Source organism: Pteropus medius, unplaced genomic scaffold (assembly GCF_902729225.1).
Source record: "Pteropus medius unplaced genomic scaffold, Ma_sr-lr_union100, whole genome shotgun sequence".
In the NCBI taxonomy this organism is placed as follows: Eukaryota; Metazoa; Chordata; class Mammalia; order Chiroptera; family Pteropodidae; genus Pteropus; species Pteropus medius.
The window spans coordinates 22,193,067-22,213,629 of record NW_024354502.1 but is presented as its reverse complement, the minus strand read 5'-3'; the positions used below and the strand labels follow the sequence as shown (position 1 = coordinate 22,213,629).

Below are 20,563 nucleotides of genomic sequence, written 5' to 3'. Positions count from 1 at the left end.
AAAGATATGTGTTGATGCCTTTACTATGCAAATCCTTCCAGGATAGAAATAGAACGGTTACTATTACCGAAGCAAATAAAACAGAAAAAGAAAGCTACTAATCTTACTAGCAGCTAAGCTTGCTTTGAGCCAAATCTATTGATACCCATTTGTTTACTTAATTGTCTGTGGCTGCTGTCACAGTTCAGTGCTGGATTTAAGTAGTTGCAGTAGAGAGCCTGTGACTCACAAAGCTGAAACACTTACAACCTGGCCCTTTTTATAAAATGTTTGTTCATTCTGGGACCATATCAATCCAATAATAGAATCGTAGTGACTGGACTACAATTCAGTTGGAAGCCTAGGTTTTATTTGGCTAGGCTGCTACCTGGAAGGTATACCCTTTAGGTTTCCTTGAGACTGATGTTAGGGGAAAATAAGAAGCATCCTGTGCAGTAATGGTCCGGGTAGAATCCTGAGATTTCAAAATATGTGTATACCAGGGATGGGCAAACTAAAGCTCCCAGGCCAAATTTGGCTTGTGGCCTGTTCTTGTATAGCCCACAATCTAACAATGGTTTTTTTTTTTTTTAAACAATTTTAAATGGTTAAAAAGAAGAAGAATGTGACTGAGATCATATGTAGCTCCAAAGCCTAAAATCTTTACTCTCTGGCCCTTTACAGGAAATGTTTGCTGACCCCTGGTCTTTATGATTCCCAGTGCCTTCTTACCTGATCATTACCCTGGACGTGGCCAAGAGGAGATGAACCCTTTGTTAAGACAGCCGCATTTATAATTTAAATAAGTAAATTTATTTAAAAAAAAAAAAAACAGCTGTATTTAGTGACCACACTACCTTACTGAGTTATGTGGACCAAAAGAAGGTGAGGGAGGTAGAGTCAGAATCTTTTTGAGTTGGTTTATCAGGAGGTCATTCCAGTGCTCAACAATATTAGATGTCTATGGATTAGGTAGGGAGCATGAAATGTCCATCAACTATTTTGACCTGTCATATGCTCTTTATAATTGGAGGTACACCATTGTTAGCTGGTAAATGGCCTCAAAAGCCAAAAATATCTTAATTGCTTAATTTTGATGGCCATATTGGTGTGGTCAGAGTTATCTGATCAGACTGAATGGGAATTAGGGGGTTAAAGGTCTGATGTAGTGAGTTTGCTGTGAGTAAGCTGGATAGGGATGCTTTGGCAATGCCTAGTGCAGTATGGCTTTCATTACCACCTTATAAAATGGTTGACTTTTTGGTAGTCATGAGTTGGCAATACTGTGGTAACTTCTGCATCAGAAAGAATATTTTGCTTAATGCCCACTCTATGATAGTGGATGTTTTGCCATGTTTGATACAATGATGGATGCAGGCAGCAGTGATGGCAACCTGGGTGGTGCAGGTTAATTCCAGCTGTTCTCATCAGAGAAAGGGCCCCTGCTGTGGGCATCAGCATGAGTAACCCAGATGATATGTTCAGTTGTGATTGTTTTTCTGTAGTTTTTTTTCTGTAATTTGTGACCCCTAATCTTTAGTTTTTAATTTGCCAGTTTGTAGTTTTCTAAGTAGCAAACCAAACAGCTAGGCCATTGACACCAGCCCAAGGGTCAGTAAATTATAACAAGATTTGTCAATGGGAATATTAGGCAGAATTATGAGAATGCCCTTGAATTCCACCTGTTGAACTGGTTTGCATATTGCTGAACCTGCGGTTGAATAGCAGCAATAGCATGATGGTCACCATTATGTTTCAGTTTTGTTGAACCATCATCAGTGAATCAGATTCAAGCATTTTGAGGAACCTCTCTGTATCACATGTCCCATTAAGCCTATAGGTTTGCTTTAAGTAAAGTGGAGGTTGAGATTACCCCTAAGGGATAGCTGCCATGTTTTCATGTAAATCCAAAATGCAGCAGGGGCCAAGCTGGATATGCTCTTTTATTTGCTATTGCCATTTGACTGGGGGTAGGTGCCTTACTCAAGCTGAGTCAGTCGTGGTGCTCATCTGTAAGTTAAAAGTCCACAATCTCAAATTGTGTCAGAATCTGTTTTTGGGATTTTGAGCTTGGAAATAGAGAAAATGAAATTACTTTTTGTAGAAGACATCAAGTGTAGGAATTGGGAAGTTATCGTTTCCTGCCATGGTGAGGAATCAGTTCTGAAGAGAATTAGAGTGACATAAAGAGACAAGGAAATGGAGTTCTGGAGTCATTTGAAACTGGTACCAATTCCTTGCGAGACCAACCCCCTCCCCCCTTATCACTGTGTTTCAACCCTTTTTTGTATTCTATAAGCAAATTAATCCCAGCTTTTTGTTTAAACTAGCCTAAGTTGGATATCTGTTTCTAACCACTATGAGTCATAACAAATACATGTCATTGCCTTATGCAAAGTATAATTATTGATGGTTTGATAGTTTCATCAGAGATATATTAACTGGTATTTCATGTTGATTCATTTCTGTTTTTTTGTATTGATGTCATGGAGGAAGGAATGGAAAATATATGCACATTAAACTAGGTATTATTTCTGAATCGGCCAGTCGTTATTCATATAAAGTGAATCTCTAGGACCAGGAAGAAGTATAAGAGGTTAAAATGTGCTTTGGAGTAAAACTAATAAAATTAGAAAGCAAATGTTTGATTAAAATAAGAAAAGTTATGAGTCATACTGGACACCTAGGGAATATGCATTTATAGTTTGAGCCTGAATCTTTAGTCCATTGGTGAATGAACTAACATGATTTTGGACAGATTCCAAATCAAAAGATTCACCAGGAAGAACTGAGAAACTCTTCTTAATTTTATTCTTTACTAGTCAGAATTTTGAGTAGTAGTGCTGATCACACATTAGAAAATAAAAAATACTGAGCAGGTTTTAGATAAGCTACTTGAAGAGGACGAAAAATGAAGAAAATTCTAAAATGAGAAGAATGTTAGTTTTTTAAATGCTGGACACAGGCTTTGATGTCTGTACTCTAAAGAATGCCTTTGAAGCTTATTCTGTTACACTGCAGACAAAACTTATACTGTTATACTGTTGACCTTTAACAACACAGGTTTGAACTGTGAGGATTCGTTTATATGGGGATTTTTTTCCCCAATAAATATATAGTCAGCCTTCTGTATCCTCAGTATGGGGATTAAAAAAATGGTATTTTCAATTCGTGGCTGGGAATCCGCAGATGCAGAGAGGTCTGACTGTATTATTCCCAGCTATTTTATATAAAGGACTTGAGCAGTTGTGGATTTTGGTATCTGCAAGGGTACTGGAAGCAATCCCCCATGGATATCTAGGGACTATTGTAGTTAAGTTTTGGGAATCAGAAGTTATATGTAGATTTTTCAACTGCATGGGGAGTAGGCGCCACCAATCCTCACATTGCTTAAGGGTCAACTGTGTATCCATGACGGTTGCTCTTTTAAGTAATCATTTTGGCCAACATTTTTCCAATCCATAGACACTGCCATAGTCATAGCTTTTAGAAATTTCTTTGAAATTATTTTTGTAGCCAATTTAGCAGACACATGAGGAAATTAGTACCTTACCTTTAAATATATACTTCCTTTTCTTTTAAAAACTATGTCAGAGAGAGAAACTATAATTTTGAATATGTATCCAGAACCATGCCTTCTATTTGAATATAAAGATTTGTCGAGATCTTGAGTCACCTTACCTACTCTTCTTCACTCTGAGTGGTATTTGTTTCTTTCAGATATTTACTCAACCCTCAAGTGATCAGAATTTACCATCTAGGACAATTCAGAAGAATAACCTATAGGCTGTAAATGTAATTGTAAATGAGGAGTACCAAAAATGTTTTGATCAATGAAATGTTGATATAGTTATCTTATGACTATGTCGAAGGACAATTCATGGCTGTCTCCTAATTTACTATAACATAGTCAGGACCTATGGTTTAAATTCTACTCCTATACAACTCCCTCCTCCTCATTGCCATTTACTAGTTGTGGGATCTTAGGCATGTTGCGTAGATTCTTAACATTTCAGTTTCTTCATGGATCATAATATATTTTTCATGGTTTTATTGTGATAAATTTCATTCATCGCAGTGCCTAGCATGATTATTGGTGGTTACTCTTACTATAATTATGACAGCAGTAATAAAATATGTCTTGGATTATTTCATGATTTTATGAAAGATAACAGGCTTTTCTAATTCATAAATGAAAGAAACAAGCTAAAACTAGAAGAAATTTAGTTTGATGGAAATAAGAATCATTGAGATTATTAAGTCCCTGAACCTAGAATGGAACAAGCTTTTCATTGAATGGCATTGCATTATTTATTTGTGTTCTAATACTATTTCCCTACAGAAAGCATTGTGTATTTTTCTTGTAATACCTAGCAATATACTTATCATAGTATGTCCATTATTTAAATGTCTTCATTTCCTTTGAATGGATTTTTAATTTTTTTTGAGGCACATAGTTTTTAATGTCTTTCACAAAAGATGGCCCTCATAGTAAGAGTTTATTTTTGGTGCAGTATTACCATTGGAATTGGAGATGATTTTAAGTAGTATTTTGGAAACTTTGTTTTTAATTATAAAAGTTATTTCTTTTGCTGGGTATTAGGAAAAAAAATATTCCACATGTTGTACCCATAATTTCAGATATTATTGCTTAATAGTGGAATAAAAATTTGCTCATGAAATAAATTTTCATAAAATAAAAGTAAAAAGTTGTGGGTAAATTAAAAAAAATATTAATAGCATTAGCTATTTATTTATTTAGTACTTACCATGTGCTTGGTACTCGTGTAAGTGCTTGATATCTATTGAGTCATGTAATCCTTACAACAGTGTTGAGAGGAAGGTACTGTTGTTGTTACCTCCGTTGTCCACGGGAGAAACTGAAGCATGAAGAGATGAACAGTCTTGCCTTTGATTACAGTAAATGGCAGTGCTGGACTGTCAGCCCATGTGCTCCTTCCAGTATCCTTCCTCTTAGCCACTTGAGATACTGCTACTTCTTTATTAAGTAAATAATAATACAAATAATACAAAGATAGGGTAGCAATAATAATGTTGGTACGCAAATACATGAAGTTTGTGAAGCTGCTCTAGATAATAAAATATTTCTAACCTATAATGAATATATTTCCATATGTACATATATGGAATTAAATAGAGATGCATTCAGAATATCTATCAAGGCTACTCTAAGTATAAATGAAGCATTATCATTTTATGTCTTTAATGAAATAACACTTTATTTTTAAAAAATCACCATTTGGTGAGCTATAGCAACAGTTTTTTTCTTTATTTCTTTCCTTTTTTTAAAAAAACAGTTTTGCACCTGTTTCTGTGAAAAGGAAATGTTCATAGTTTATAACTAGAGAAAGTTGGTTTTTTAGGTCATTCACAACTGTACTCAAACTGTTTGATATTTTAGTTTCAGGATTTAACTTTCTAACAAAAGTTATGTGACATCAGCAGCGAGGTGCGATGAAAGCTCTCTCAGGAATACTCTTAATAGAAAGGAAGACTTTGGGTCTGTGAGGTTGTGTGGGCTTGAATGTGATTTTTATTTGATATATGAGCTGTGACATAACTATTGCATGACTGAGATGTACTTGTAAGTGCCGTACTATGCAGATGGGTTTTTTTTTTTCTGAAACAAAGCCAGAAACAAAATCTTGAATGTGTTCATTTAGTGAGGAAAGAATACTTCATAGAAACATATGGAAACATTTCCAAGTTTTTTTTTCATTAAATGAGCCTTTTACTTTCTAAGCATTTTTATGATTGTTCAAGTTAATATGTCATTTGCCTCATATTTTCCAAGTTTAGTGAGACATGGAAGTCTTATAGAACTGTGATGTTTTGAAACAACCAGATCACTTTTAGGAATGCACATTTTAGAATTAGATTAGATGATTATTAGAAAGTTAGGGTTGAATCATGGATATATTTTTCCTTAAATTATTAATCATGGCTATCCATCTCTAATTATTTTAACATTATGATGGAATTTGGTGAGATGTACAGAGCAGTTTTTCTTTTTACTCATTTTCAAATTGAAAAAGAGTAGGACAACATTAAAGGAAATCATAAAAGGAAAAATATACTATAAATATAACATGACTGTTTTTAATTTTCCATGTTCTCTTCTAACCCATGTCCTTATACATAGTTTTACATGATTTGATTTATTATGAATATACCATTTTATGTTATTCTTTTCTTTTGTAACATTATTATTTTTTTCTTTTTGGTGGTCACATAATTTTGGCTTTCCCATTGAGAAAGGCATACAAAGAAAATTTTCTCATATTCTAAGTCGCAGAGAAGTAATAATGATATTACATGTTGCCTTTCTACTTAGCTTTGATGCTGAATCATGTGTATATTTTGTAGTTTTTATCTTCCTGACTACATATTTGACACTCACAGAACTCTGTTTTTAATTTGTGGCTTCTTGTCTTTTACTTTTTACCTTGAGAAAGTACTGGAAGCCATCTCCTCCTCCTGTGTGGCTTCAGCTACCACCCATACACTGACAACTGCTTCATTTAATTCTCTAGCTCAGAACTTCTTCCTGAAACTGATACATTCATTTGGATGTGCCAAGGAATCTAAAACTCACTATATTCAAAATGAAACTTGAGTCTCTTTCTTAAATCATAGCTAATGGTATCACCATTCTCACCCATTGTCTTGAGAAAGACACGTAGGAGTCATCATGTTCTGTCAGTTCTTCTTAATTCTTCCTGACCTCTGGCCTGTGTTTTGTGTTACTATGTATTTCCAGTTGCTATTGTTGTAGTATCTTACCAAGTGATTCCCCAGTCCTCTGTTGTTCTTTTCTAATTCTTTCTGTTCATCGCAGTCTCAGTTATCTTTATAAATGGAATTCTGATTATGTTCTTTAGTGGTTTTCCATTTGTCTTCAAGATAAAATTGGAACTTCTCTGCGTGTCAGTACAAAGTAATTTCATGATCTCTCAGACTCATCTCTGGAAACTTTCTTCAAGCGCCTTCCTTTAGCTGTTTTCAACTACTGGGTGCCCAAGTACACATACCTGTCTCCTACGTCCTTGTTGCATCTGTCTGGAACACCTTTCCTACCCTCAAAACCATTTCCTCTCCTTGGCTGCTTAACTGTTTCTTTTCCTTTAAGACTTAACTGAAGCTTCATATCCTTCAATCTGGGTTAGGTGTACTTCTTTTATATTCCCAGAGTATGCTGCCAGATATATTGTGTGTGCCTCAAAAATGTTTTTAATTTGTATTATTAAATATTATTTCACTGAGTTAATTTTTGGGGAATTCATTAACATTTGGAATTTAGGTGATTGATAGTCATTTAGTAGATAAAGCATTTTCCATCTTTATACATGTTAATATTTAAAAAAATTATTTCCCTGCCAAAATATCCCAAGAAATACTGAATCAAAGGTATGGACACTTTTTATGGGTTTTGGACATCATCCTTTTGGTAATGGTTCTTAATGTCAGTGTTGCCCAAAAGATATGTTACAGGGTACGTATAGTGATTTTCAGCAATCAAGACTATTGGTATTGGTTACATTTTCTCTGTTTAAAGAAAATTTTTATCTTTACAAAATACTGACCTTAAGATATGCATGATTTTTTCTATTTGATAAACATGTGGGCACCAGTGTATGTCACGCTCTGTGCCAGGCACCAGAAACACTAATATAGTAAGACACTTGTCTTGGTTAATCGCAAAATAGGTTTTTCAAGGACTTTGAACAGTATTATGCATAATATAATTCACATATGTTTATTCTAATTTGATCTGCCTATTGAATATGAAGATAAATCAATGTTTAACCTATCAACGTCATAAGTTTAACTGATTTTGTCGTTTATATTTGAGAGTGGCTTCTTGAAAAACTGCCTTTTTCCATATTCGGATTGTACTTTTGCTTTTATCTTTTCTATTAGAGGAGGATTGTTTCAGTTAGGATCTGATTTTAATGAGTAATAAAACTGAAGGTTTTTTTTGTTGGAAAATATAATTAATGGATTGCTTAATAAAGTTCAGTTTAATTTTTTTTAACAATTTGAACTATATATAGTATTTATATTAGTTTCTCTGTGTTTACTTCTTTACTTAAACAATTGTTCAAGTATGTTTCATATTTTCATATTAAAATATAAGCAGATGGTTATAATATTTCTTTGTACATGATATCCACACAAGAACTCTTTGTACTGTTGGCGGTACTGTTACACAGTTCCTTACTACAGTAAGTAAATATATTACCTCAACCCTTAATCAGCCTACTATTGCCACTGATGACCCAATGCTTAAGTTGTAATTCTATGCTGCTGACCCAGACTCTAGGGGCTTATTTTATTTTATTTTTTGATGCATTGCTGTAGGCAATTTTAAGGATGTGGAACCAAGCCATCTTCTCCCTTGGACTCATTTCCACTTTTATTTCCTATGGGAGGCGTAGCCTTCCTTTAAAATATTAGGGTTTTTAAATTGTTCACCTATTCTATGATTACTGGGTGGAGGAGTAATGCTGCTTGCTCATTTTAACTTACTGAATTAAAAAAAAATCATCGTGGCTTAACTGGTGTTAAACAGTTCTTGAAATTAAAATTTTCAAATTCATAAAATGCCTTTCTGGTAGACACTTGATTCTTTTGTGAGCGTGAGAGCGTGTTTGTGTGTGTGTGTGTGTTTCATGGTTCTTAGTTTTATTTTATGCTTATATGCTAGGAATGTTTGGCTTGATTTTGTCCCAGGAGGGTGTAATTGAGAACTGACAGGTTATATGAAGTTGAAAAGAAATTTAATGAGTTGTAAAAACCAATGCTTCATTTTTCCTTGGTAACTAATATGTTATTTGTAAGGAAGTGTCCTAAAAGTTCAAAATGAATAGGCTTCTAAATTGCCTAGCAGCTTTCAATTTTAATAGTAATAACTGCCTCTTGAAAACAAAATGAAGGTTATTCACTAAGAAGAATGAAGTTATTTTTAGACTATGTGAATGTTTGGGGCTTGAATATGCTGACAGTTTTTACTCAGCTTCACAAATAAAAGTATGCGAAAATCATGCTTCTAAAGGTTTTTAAAAATTACTCTTTTTTTTTTTTTTTTTAGCTCATTTCCTTTATCAAGAAATTTGTAGAACATCTCACCTGAACCAAGTGCATTATAAGATGCTGGAATTATTAATATGAGACAGGCACAGATTAAAGGAGCTTCATCTTTGATAGGAAAAGACACATAAGCACATAATTATAATATGGTAGGTACTGCTAGATGTTCTGAGAGCCACACACACACATACAAAAGCAGTTTATTGTGTTTTGAAGGCTTCTTAGAGGAGGTAACATTTGAATTAAAACTTAAGTATAAAGTAAGCTCTGCTAAGTGCCATGTGGTTAGGAGTTTGGGAAACTGTGTGGGTGTGTCTGGGTGTTTGTGTGTATGAATGTTAGAGGGGAATGAGGGTGGTAGTAGCTATGTCATCCGATGCTTAATATGAAATGAATGCTCTATGCACTGTTAAAAATGGCCATTTTAAGTTGTAGGCATAAGGAGTGAGTTTTTGAAATGGAAACAGTGCTGCTTAGGTTCTTCCAGAAGCAGACACTGAGATGGAGTTAGAACCTTAGTTCGCTGGATAGTAACACCTGTAAAAAGAAAAGAGTAAGAGTAGGATTAGTCAGGAGCAGTCTTCACATTGTGAAGTCAACTTGACAAAGTCTCTGCTAACCCAAGAGCAACCTTTGCAACAAAGGTTGTTTGAGGTGTCCTGCATTTGGTAGAAATGACTAGGCCCTTCTACCACCCATTACTCAGGTGCTGGCTGTGGGCTTCCCTGAGAGAAGTATGTCCTTGACTGGAAAGCTGAGGCAAACTCTACAGAAGCTAACAGCCTCCAGCTTTCCTTGCAGCTGGGCAGTGTGTCCTTTGTTGAAGGGTGATTTCTGTGGTGCATCTCTATGTCTACTATAAGAAATCAGGGTGGGGTGGGCTTTGGGATGACGATACTAATTATTCATTCATTTAATCAGTCAGTAAATGTCACTGAACACTTATTATGTGCTAGGAACAGTGCTGGGCATAGGTGATATGAGCAAAGCAGATATGTCCCTGCTTTCATGTAGCAGGGACATACCTGCTACATATATCATGGAGGAAGAGTATTCCAAGCCAAAGAAACATTGGATATAAAGCCCCTGTTATGGGCAGTTGCTTGGCAAACAAAACAAAACAAACAAACAAAAAAAACCAACAAAAAACCAGAAAGAAGGCCACTTTGGCTGCAGAGTTCTGAAAAAGAGAGAGGGTAGGGAGGGAGGGGGAAATTAAGGGGGCAAGGGAGGAGGAAGGGAAACAAGGTCAGAAAGTTTGACTGAAGCCACTGGAGCCTAGCAAGGCACAATAAGAACTTCGGATTTTATTGTAATTGCAATGAGAGGTCATTAGAAGGTTTTAACCAGAAGAGTGACACAATTTGACTTATGGTTGGAAAGTTTACTCCTGCTTACCAGCTTCCACATTTAATAGTCATAATGCAGATATGTCTTGACTTCTGATTTAATGATACACTCTGTAGTTACTTGGAGAATTCTTTTACATTGCTGGCAGTGGTATAAAAATCTGCAGGAAGGATACATACACATCGAGTCTGTTATCAGTTTGTTTTACCCATTTCCCATATTTCTATAGTAACTCATTAATTAGTTCTTTTGTTTTAACGTAACTATTACTCAACTACAAGAGCCACATTAATTTTAAGTTTTAATTGACTATACAGAACTTGTTTTTCTCTTGCCTTTTGTTATCTCTGAAAAAACTAAGTAAACTTTGTGGGAATTTTATTTAGGCATTTGAAACTCTTCACGAGAGTGTGTTGCGAGCCTTTAAAGTTTTACTAGTCCCTCACTGGATCCTTACCACTCTCTGGTGTAGTGCAGGACAAAATTTAAAGATCCCAGGTTTCTTACATATAGCAGAAACCTGCACATTGCTGGCTTCCAGAGCTACCCTTATTTTTCTTGGGATCAGAGGCTTGCCCTCCTCCCATAGGAATTTTTAAGACTATCTCTATCCAAATATTGACTTGCCTAATAGTTAAGAATGATTACAGTTATCTATGATTCTTATTTAAGGCTTATATTATTTATGGAGAATTAAATTCCAGTTCTGAAAAGTGTCTTCTCAATGCTAAAGTTTGAACCTTGGCCCCACCTTTTATTAACTATGAGATGTAGGCAAGTCTTTACCTCCTTAAGACTCAGTTTCTTTCTCTGTAGAATGGGGAAGACCAATAGTACCTGCTTTATAGGCCTACAGTAATAAGGAAGTGAAATAATATAAAATGTCTGTCATACCATGACTGTTTTTGCTGTTACTTTAAATGCAATTATTACTTTATTAGAGATGTATTAGAGGTAGTACAGATTTTATTAGAGGTAGTACAGATTCATTTTGGACATTCATCTAAAATCTGCTCTTTGGCTTCAGCTCTGGCCTTAGCTTTTGAAAGATTGAATAGCAGAATATCTACTTCAGTGTCATTTCTGGTATTCTTGAATTGAGTGTAGAAATACCATCATATCTAATAGCCTAACAGCATCAGTTTAATAAATGAGGTGTGCCACTCGTCTCAATTCAGGTGAGCATTTTCTACATAACTGAGAATGAGCATTTCCTTATATGTTTTATATGTTGAAATTTTGTCAGTGAATTGAAGTAGAAATATTTATTATAAGAGTAAAATACTACATGTACCAATGGTTGTACACACTGTTAATTTTATGTATAAAAGTAATTATTATTTCAAAAATTCAATGACTCGGTAAAAAGATTGTTAAAATAAATATTAAGAGACTATTTTAGATAACTTTATAAAGGTCTTCATAATTTTTCTAAGTTAAAAATATTCTTAAACATTTCAATAAAAAGACAATAGTTAGATTATATATTCATAGAATCTATAGAATTGTTTAATGTACTAGCATTGATAAAACTTTAAAATCGTATTTATTTTCTAATTATTTAATTTTATTTTAGCAACAAGTCTCAGGATAAGGTCCTATTTGGGAATTTTTCATGTCTTATAAGGTTGTATTAAAGGCAGAAATCAGAATTTGTGTGGAGGGATAACACAAAATGATGTTCACTAATCTCTGAGGAAATAATTCTTAATTCAAATATAAAAGTGGAAAAATAGAGTATAAAGAGAAAAAAGTGTTAGAGAAAAATGAGATATCTAGAACACATCCTATGTACTCAGTCAAAATTACCAACTTCTGTAAGAATACTTTATAACCATTCATTCCTATAGAAATTTTACTTATTATTACAGAGGAAGGAAAGCTTATAAAATTTGTTGGAAACATCAACAGTGTTAGCCAAAAACGTCTTGCTTTCTTCCCATCTAATTCAGTTGGAATTGAGCATTTAGTTAGTATTGCAAATGTGTAACTTAGAGACAACAAAAGTAACATAGCAGGTGATAGCAGGTAAGAAATTGTGTACTCTGTGAAATTAAAACTCAGCTCTTCAGATCCTTCATAAAAATTTATAACGATAGTTACTTTTTATTAGAATCTGTATTTATTCTTATAGTCCAGAAATTCATTCTCTTATGGTGACATTTTGCTTTGGCCACAGCTGAGTGGTATGCTGTATTTTAATAATACGAGAAGATAGTTAAACTCTATCTTTTTTTCCTTCTACGTGCCTGACATTTTTATAAGTTTACCCAAAGTATACAGAATGTTGGGTAATTTTAGAAGAAAGATTTTTTAACATCAAAATCTTTCATTTTCATTTCAAAAATTTCAGAGGTTAGTTTCTATTTTAATAGGTTAGTAGATTGCCTATTATATATAGAATTTGAAGGATTTCTTAATAAGTTCCAAGATGTACAGTCAGAATCATTGTCAAATATATTTTTTAAACTAAGTAAGGCATTATGTTAAATTCACATTAAAGTACCTTTCAACATAATTTATACACAAAGAATACTACCATGAAAACATTTTCTATGTGTTGTTCCATTTTCCCCTTAGGTCAATGCGTATAACATTTATTCTCAGTTCTTTTATAAGATAGAATTATTGAAACTGCTTACTGTAAAATAGAGGATTATACATGAATAAAGCAACTTTGCTCATTTTTGTTACAGTAGAACAACTTTGGTAACCACTTATTCATTCCATTTCCAACAGATGAAACAATCGTGTTTACTATAAGTGAGGCATGGAGACCTTTAAGTTTAAAAGTAATTGTACTGTATTCAAATAAGTTATACAGGACACATTTTAACAACACAAGAACTGGTTTAATTTAATTAACTGTGGTCTGATATGGTGTGTATTCCACTAATGGTAAAGCAGACTGGCATTTACTGACTGATGTTTTTTATCCATTTTCATTGGCCAAATTTGTCATAGAGGCATTATCTTAAGTTCTGGAAAACAATTCTCATGGATTTTGCTTTAATGATAAGTCATGTATAGTTCATTTGTTGATAAAAGTTCAGTGAAATTTCTAAAATCTGTTCTTAATGACTTTTAAGTATGAAACTAATGTGTGTGATGGTGGGTTTTTTTTTTTTAACCACATTTACTGAAGCAGAGAGCAGATGAATAGAAGGGTTTGTTTCTAATTATAATCAGCAATGATCATCATGACCTATTTACATTCACTCTTTTAAATAGCCTATATTGCTAAAAGAAGGCAAGTGGAAAATGAAGAAAAAAGGATGGTACTTCTTACGTGATGTGTAGGACATTCTGGAAACTCATACCATTTCATAATGCTATGTCACCTATCTTAGACGTAGAGCAATTACAAAAAAATTCTAGTTCTGTAACCGTATTTTAACTTTGGGAGTAAATGAGATACCTGATGGTAATCCCTTGCCCCCCTCCCCCAGCTGTTTATTTAGTGTTTGCTTTTATCGATACTTGGATTACTTGATAAGAACTTTAAAAATTGCTATGAAACTAGAAGATTATAACTCAAAGGTTCTATCGCCATTATCTTACAGTAAGTGTGCTGCCAATGCAAGGGTAACAATTGAGGCTTTTTGTGAAAACGGTGAGGGCAAGTGACCAGGATAATAGGTTTATTTGGTAAACAGGAAAACAGGTCATGAAAATGTATTGTCAGTGAGAAATGAGAAAGAAGTGAATAAATAATAAAAAGTCATGATTGAAACAAAATGTCACGGATGTCTTTGGACAATAGGCTGCACTATAGGGAAATGGAATTAATTTAGGAAGTATTTGTTACCTAACTATGCAGTTTTGGGTGATCATTTTCTTTATTTTATTTATTTTTTTAACTTTGGAATGGCCAAACTCCTTAGAAAACTTGATGGTCCCCATTTCTCCAGCTTCATCTCATATCACTGCTACCACCATCCGCAATAGGTTGCACTCCCACTGAGCTTCTCTATAAGAGCTCCTGAAGACAGTCCTAGCTTTTTCCTTAGGTTTTCATTGCCTGGAGCACTCTGATTCACTCTACCCTCACTTTTTCTGGTTTTCTTCTCTTTATCTTTTATTTTCATTTCTCAAGATCAGGCTAGGGACCCCTTTTATATAATTTAAAAACACCCTATACTTCTGTAATAGTACATATCACATTTCTCTTAATGAGTTTAAGAGAGTTTTTGTGTGGAAAGATGATAAGTCTGTGGTTAGTAACCACAAAATAAATATGTTTTGAATGAATGGATTCTAGTTCCAGTATTTACCAGTTTTTAAATTTAGGAAACATTTATTAAATATTTAAATTACCTCTGTTGTCCAGCTTGGTGGGGATGTGGGAGAACAAGTGGCCATGAGATAAGGTTAAGTGAGAGACGATGCTTGTACTGAGTTTTGAAGGATGTGTAAATCTGAACCTAGTTACTGGTAAAAACTAATTAAAGTTTGGTAGTAACTTTTTCTCCGATATACTCTGGCACTATTTTAGTAGAATTTAAAAGAAGGTGAAGGATGTTAGACTATAATAAAATTTATATTGGAAAAAATGAAAATTTCATAAGAAATTTTATATGAAAAATCTTCAAGTCTGAAACATGCAGATGCTTCATATTAATACTTAGTTATTTGCTAGTTTATCTTATTTCACTTCATAGTAAAATGAAAAGAATTAAAATAATTTTAAGCACTTAGAGATAACTGGGTATTAAAGAATAAATAGCATATACAAAATACATATTATGACTTATGGTGGCATTTTGCTGTTCTTTAATTAGTGTAATGGATAACAGTATGTTTTAAATATATTTGTGCTGTGGTAAAACTTGGAAACTTCATCAACAAAAAAATCACTTGGAGGTGCTGCTAAAATGCAGGCTCTTATGTCCATCCATTCAATCTTTTAGGCAAGGCCCTTATATCTGACTTAATAAGCATCCAGGTGATTTTGATACTAGTAATTGACCCTTGCTCTCCTGACCGTTTAGTGGCAGGACTGACACATTCTGTATGTATCTGAAGTGCTTTTAAACAGTTATGACCATTTTGAATACTCTTAAGTACATTGACTGGGATGTTACTTATTTGACTACATCAGGTTTCATATATAGATAAATCAGTCAAATTATTTTATATTGATCTTGTGGGTACCCAACTTTACAGAATGAATTGAGTTGTAAGTGGTTCTGCAGAAAGATGAAAATGAACAATATTACTGTAAATGTCTGAAATGTTCAATAGTCTGAATAATAGTAATTTAACTTCATTTATACTGTACAGTTTAATTTGGTATATCTGGCATTACACCAGTGCCACATCCTAATAGTATATCTTCGTCTCTGTGGTAAACGTCAATTTGATTTTTAAGAATAGTAAAAAAAAAAATGTCGTAATATAGTAGTATATTTCCCAGACTTTGTAAGAGAATGACTTTCTTTTTAATCTTGGTTATTCTTTGATTGCATATTGCTTATAAATCATACAAAGCTTAAGCATTTACTTTTTTTTATCTTTAAACTTTCTAAAATGTGGGCTCGAAGGTCAAAGAGAATGTGTATTTCAGCTTGATGAATTTCCTTTATAAGAAGTTTAACATTTTATAAACCTTTTTATTACAAGAATAATTATAGAATGTGGGAATTACTAGAAAACACATTGAAAGAATAAAAATCATCCATAACTCTACCACCAAAACATGCATAACTTTCCAGTTTTTTTTCTGATTATGTACTTTTTCCAATTCATTACATCAATTGTATTATAAGTAACTAAGGTTTATTTTTACCTCATGAGGAAGATTTTGCAGAGTAATTTCAAGCTCGTGCTTTAAGGCCCTTAAGTTTTAAATGTAGATTTGCCTTTGTATTTCCTACAACTTGTACGTAGAGAAAAGAGCTAAAAACTTCCAATAAAATTTGTAATACAATCTAGAAAGTAAAATATTAAAAGAGAAAGGAAAAAGCTCTGAATTAGGACTAAGAAAGCTTGAGTTCTCTGGATGTGGCTTCTACCTGATTAGTCATGGGATTTTGGTTAAGTTACTTGACCTCTCAGAACTTCAATTTCATCTACTGTTTCCAAATGTGGAAAATAATGACTTAGTATTTTGAGAGAGCTATTTATTTGCAGTTGAAGAAAAAGGAACAAAGATATTACATAATCTGTTGATACATGGTTTTATTCTATGTCTTAGAACCAGAAATAATTTCAAACATTTCCAGACTCAGTATCAAGGAGTTTCTTTATGCTCCCTTGCAAGTCAGTTCTCATCACCTCTATAGTCAGTTCTTGTTCAGATTTCTGTCACAAGTTAGTTTTGCCTATTTCGAATGTTCATGTAAATAGAATCATATATGCTTTATTTTGTATCTAGTTTCTCTCAACACAGTGTTTATGTGCTTCATTGGTAGTGTTATATGAATATACCATTTACTTGTGCTGTGCAGTATCATGCTATGCTATTTAATATTAGTCATCTATTAAAGTAGGTAGGGCAGTTTGATAGGTTCTAAGTAAAAAGTCAGTTGCAGACCAATGTGTACAGCACCATGCCACCTTTATTTTTATGAGAAGGATGTATGTATTCATGTTATGTGTGTGTATGCATGTGTGTATGTTTTTGGTAGATGGTTAGGTAGGTAGATCAGGTAGGTAAATAGATTGATAGTTTTTGTGGAAAAAGTTTTGTATATATTAAAGAAGTACCAGTTATTACCTTTTGGGAAAGTATGGAATGTGGATGAGATGGAGAGTGGAGTATGTTAGGCCAGCTTCTTTATGAACTTTAGAGAAGCCATGTAATTTTGCCCTTTATGTTTCTGTTTTTAATGATTTTTAAATGGGGAGAGGGTAAAACATCTCCCTCCTAAATAAATAAAACTTTAAATATTTTTATTTTTCCGCTGTTCTTCCTTATTTTATTCTAGCTCTTGAATTTTTTTTTCTAATTGTATGGTGAAATGGATCATTTAATTTAGTTCTCAGCATTATAAAGGTTGCTCTTAACCTCCTATAAATGAGTATCATGCCCATTGTTTTTCATGTATGTTGTCTGTGCATGTGCACGTGCGTGTTTGCATGTGTGTAAATAGGCTATTTCTGTCTATTATAATTATAACCTTGCTCCCTTGACTCCTAATTCATTTTCTTTAAGAGATCGCTTCAAAGTCCTAGCAGTTATTTACCAGGTAGAGTACTTTTAAACAAGTAAGATATGATTTATTTAGATAAGTGACAAGCTTTTCAGTATTTAGTAATGAATATTTTAAACTCTTAAAGACTGACCATTTTTAGTGACTGGGGCAACTTCCAGTGTTTACATTTGGATGTTTAAAAACTTAAACAATTAAAATTAGTTTTGGGCATAGATTTAATTTCTAAGGAGTCAGTGAAACCAGTTTGAAAGCTATGTGTGTCTTGCCACACCTTAGTCACTGTAGTTTATGATCAAATCGTGTGTATTAATATCATTAGTAAATAACAAAATAATTACAAAAAATAAAATATTAAATCATTAACAAATTGCTAGCAAAAAATAAAAATAAAATGATATTACTATACTGAGGTAGCCAGTCTCCAAAGATGACCATTAGGCATGCTTCTTAGTATTTAGATTCTTCTACAAACCCATTCTCTGAGTTTGGGCTAGTCCTATGATGACACACTTTTGATCAAGATGATACTGTATGACTTTCTGAGGTGTGATTATAAGAAGGCTTGCAGCTTCTGCCTGAGACACTTGGAATATTTGCTCTGGGTGAAGGCAGTTACCATGTAAGAAGTCCAGTATCCCTGAGACTGTCAGTCATGTTGTGAGGTAGCCCAAGCTAGCCACATAGAAAGGCTAATGTAAGGAAGGAGAGGGATATGGGGAGGAGAGCAGGATGCCTATCTGACCCTCAGCTGTTCCAGTCATCTTAGCTAAGGTATCTGACATGTGAGTGATGATATCATCTTGGATCTCCAGTAGAGACTTCAGATGATTCCAGCCTCGGTCACCATCTGAATGCAGCAGCTGCATGAGAGAAACCCAGGCAAGAACCACCCAGATGTTTAGAAAATCCACAGAACTATAAGAGATAAAAATAGATTGTTGTTTTAAGCCACGAAGTTTTGGAGTAGTTCCACTGCAATAAATAACTGGAACAGATACTGTTAACTAAAATTTGTTTTAAATGTATTTTATTATGGACATTTAAGGGCCAAGATATTTTACTCATCCTCACCATTTGACACTTCTCTCAATGACAGTATTTTGGGACAAAAGATGTAAATATTTGAGCCAGAACTGCCGAAAAAGAGTTATGCTGAGATTCAGAACCAAAACTTAGCCAGATCCAACCTGGAGCATTTAAGGCTACTAGGAAGCTTTAAAGAGCTATGAATCACACCTCAGGGACCCATCAGTAATATGGGGATCAAGGTTGAATTCCAAGTATTTTCTATTTATAGTTACATAAGAGAATAAAATAAGACTGAAACAATTTACTTTAAAGGAATATAATTAAATAATTATAAGCCTTTTCACTCCTCCTCCCCCCCCCCATTTACTTTATCTTTTCTTACTTTAGATTTTAATTTTGTGACTCAGAGCAATAAAGTTCGGCCTTCATGTAGAAGGGTGGGATTTGTACCAGACTAACAATTTTTAAGTACCTTTATACCTTCCAGACACAACAAAATATGAATCCCCTTATGTCAGAGGCTATTAGTGTTTCTTGATTACTAACTCTTTGACCTTAAGTTCACTGAAGATTAGTATATTAGGCATAATGCATTCAAGCTCATTTTCTAAGTTATCTTTCATGTTTTGTCAACTGCCAGGTGGACTATGGGCATTTTAGGGGAGATGTGGTTAAAGTAGTCATAATTATCAACCGCCTGAAGTGCTTAGCTGTTATTTTAAAGAATATTAATAAGGTCACATTTAATTTGTGTGGGAGCTTTCACATGATTGCAAACTGATTGATTAGGATTATGTCTTATATATCCATTTGTTTCCTTAGCTATTTATAGATTAATGCATTTTCATATCACATTTGAGAAATAATTGTTTATGATATAATATGTATTAATATTAATATGTATTAATGTACAGAGCATGTAACTGTTGATAGTTAAATGATGTCAGACATAATTTTGGACACAAATAACTTGCTTTGTCAAGTTCATCTTAAATGCATATGAATTGTAAAGTAGAATTAAAAATATAAAATATAATGTAAAACTAGTCAATGTTTTAAGGTATACTAATTATGATTTGTAAATATTATAGCCAAAGCATGCTTGCAGTAACTTCCAAAAACCAAAGATTAATTTGAAAACGTTTTCATATTTTACAATTAATAATTTATAGATTATTGCTTATATTTAAAACTTAAAAACAAATTCCAATTTTCTCCAGCCATTCTAACAAAAACTTAATAAGTAGGCATTGCTTTAAAAATGACACAATCCACCAGTTATTTAGTAAGACTAGGATAATCATAAATTTCCCATCCATGCTTTTTCCAAAAATACTAACCCATATTGTTCTCCCTGGACCTGTTGTGGGGATGACTAATCCAACTGCTGAGGTCTCCCTTTATGTGTTTGATGGAACACTTGGCTTGCTGGACTACAGCTGTGTGTTTATGTGCAGTGCACACCTGCAGGGGCCTGACAAATAGCTGTAGTATGCAGAGGATACAAAATTACCCTGGCAGTGCTGCAAATAAGGAAGTTTCTGTTTTGAAGTCCATATGTGAGTGTGCTTGAGATGCCAGCTGGTGTATTTATGTTACATGCACAGATGTAAAACTGCCAACTGATTTTATACCAAATAATGTCTAATCTTTTTATATGTACTTTGTGTCAAAGTTATGAAGTGGTACATAAGAATGCTCTCACAAGTTAGGTCTTTTAAAATAAAAGGTGCTATTAAAAATGTGAACTCGTGACACAGCTAGGGAAGAGGATAGATGGTATTTCTTAACTGTCATCTTTGGAAGAATGTTATTATTGCTCTATCATTATATAAATAAAGGCTTGATTTATTGTAATCATTAGTGATACATATCCTCTTTGGTGGCTGGAGTCAGTCAGGTCTGTGTTTAATCCAATTTATGAATACTGAAATATG

The 20,563-nt window shown here is 33.6% G+C and overlaps 1 protein-coding gene across 18 annotated transcripts in view; it reads left to right on the top strand.

The window, feature by feature from the left end:
- The window catches only part of VPS13B (vacuolar protein sorting 13 homolog B), a 685,469-nt gene that overhangs the window by 144,686 nt on the left and 520,220 nt on the right, over positions 1 to 20,563 (top strand). Inside the window, exon 17 of one of the 18 annotated variants that reach the window (XR_005650917.1) lies at positions 9,092 to 9,239. The exons of 15 other annotated variants lie outside the window; for them this stretch is intronic. Coding sequence is in view for 1 of the 3 variants with exons in the window: in XM_039853850.1 (XP_039709784.1) it covers positions 664 to 677 (14 nt within the window). In the remaining 2 variants the exon portion in view is untranslated. Of the gene's footprint in view, positions 1 to 663; positions 2,519 to 9,091; positions 9,240 to 20,563 lie in introns of those variants that run through there. 2 more of the 18 variants (XM_039853850.1, XM_039853849.1) reach the window with 2 other exon arrangements.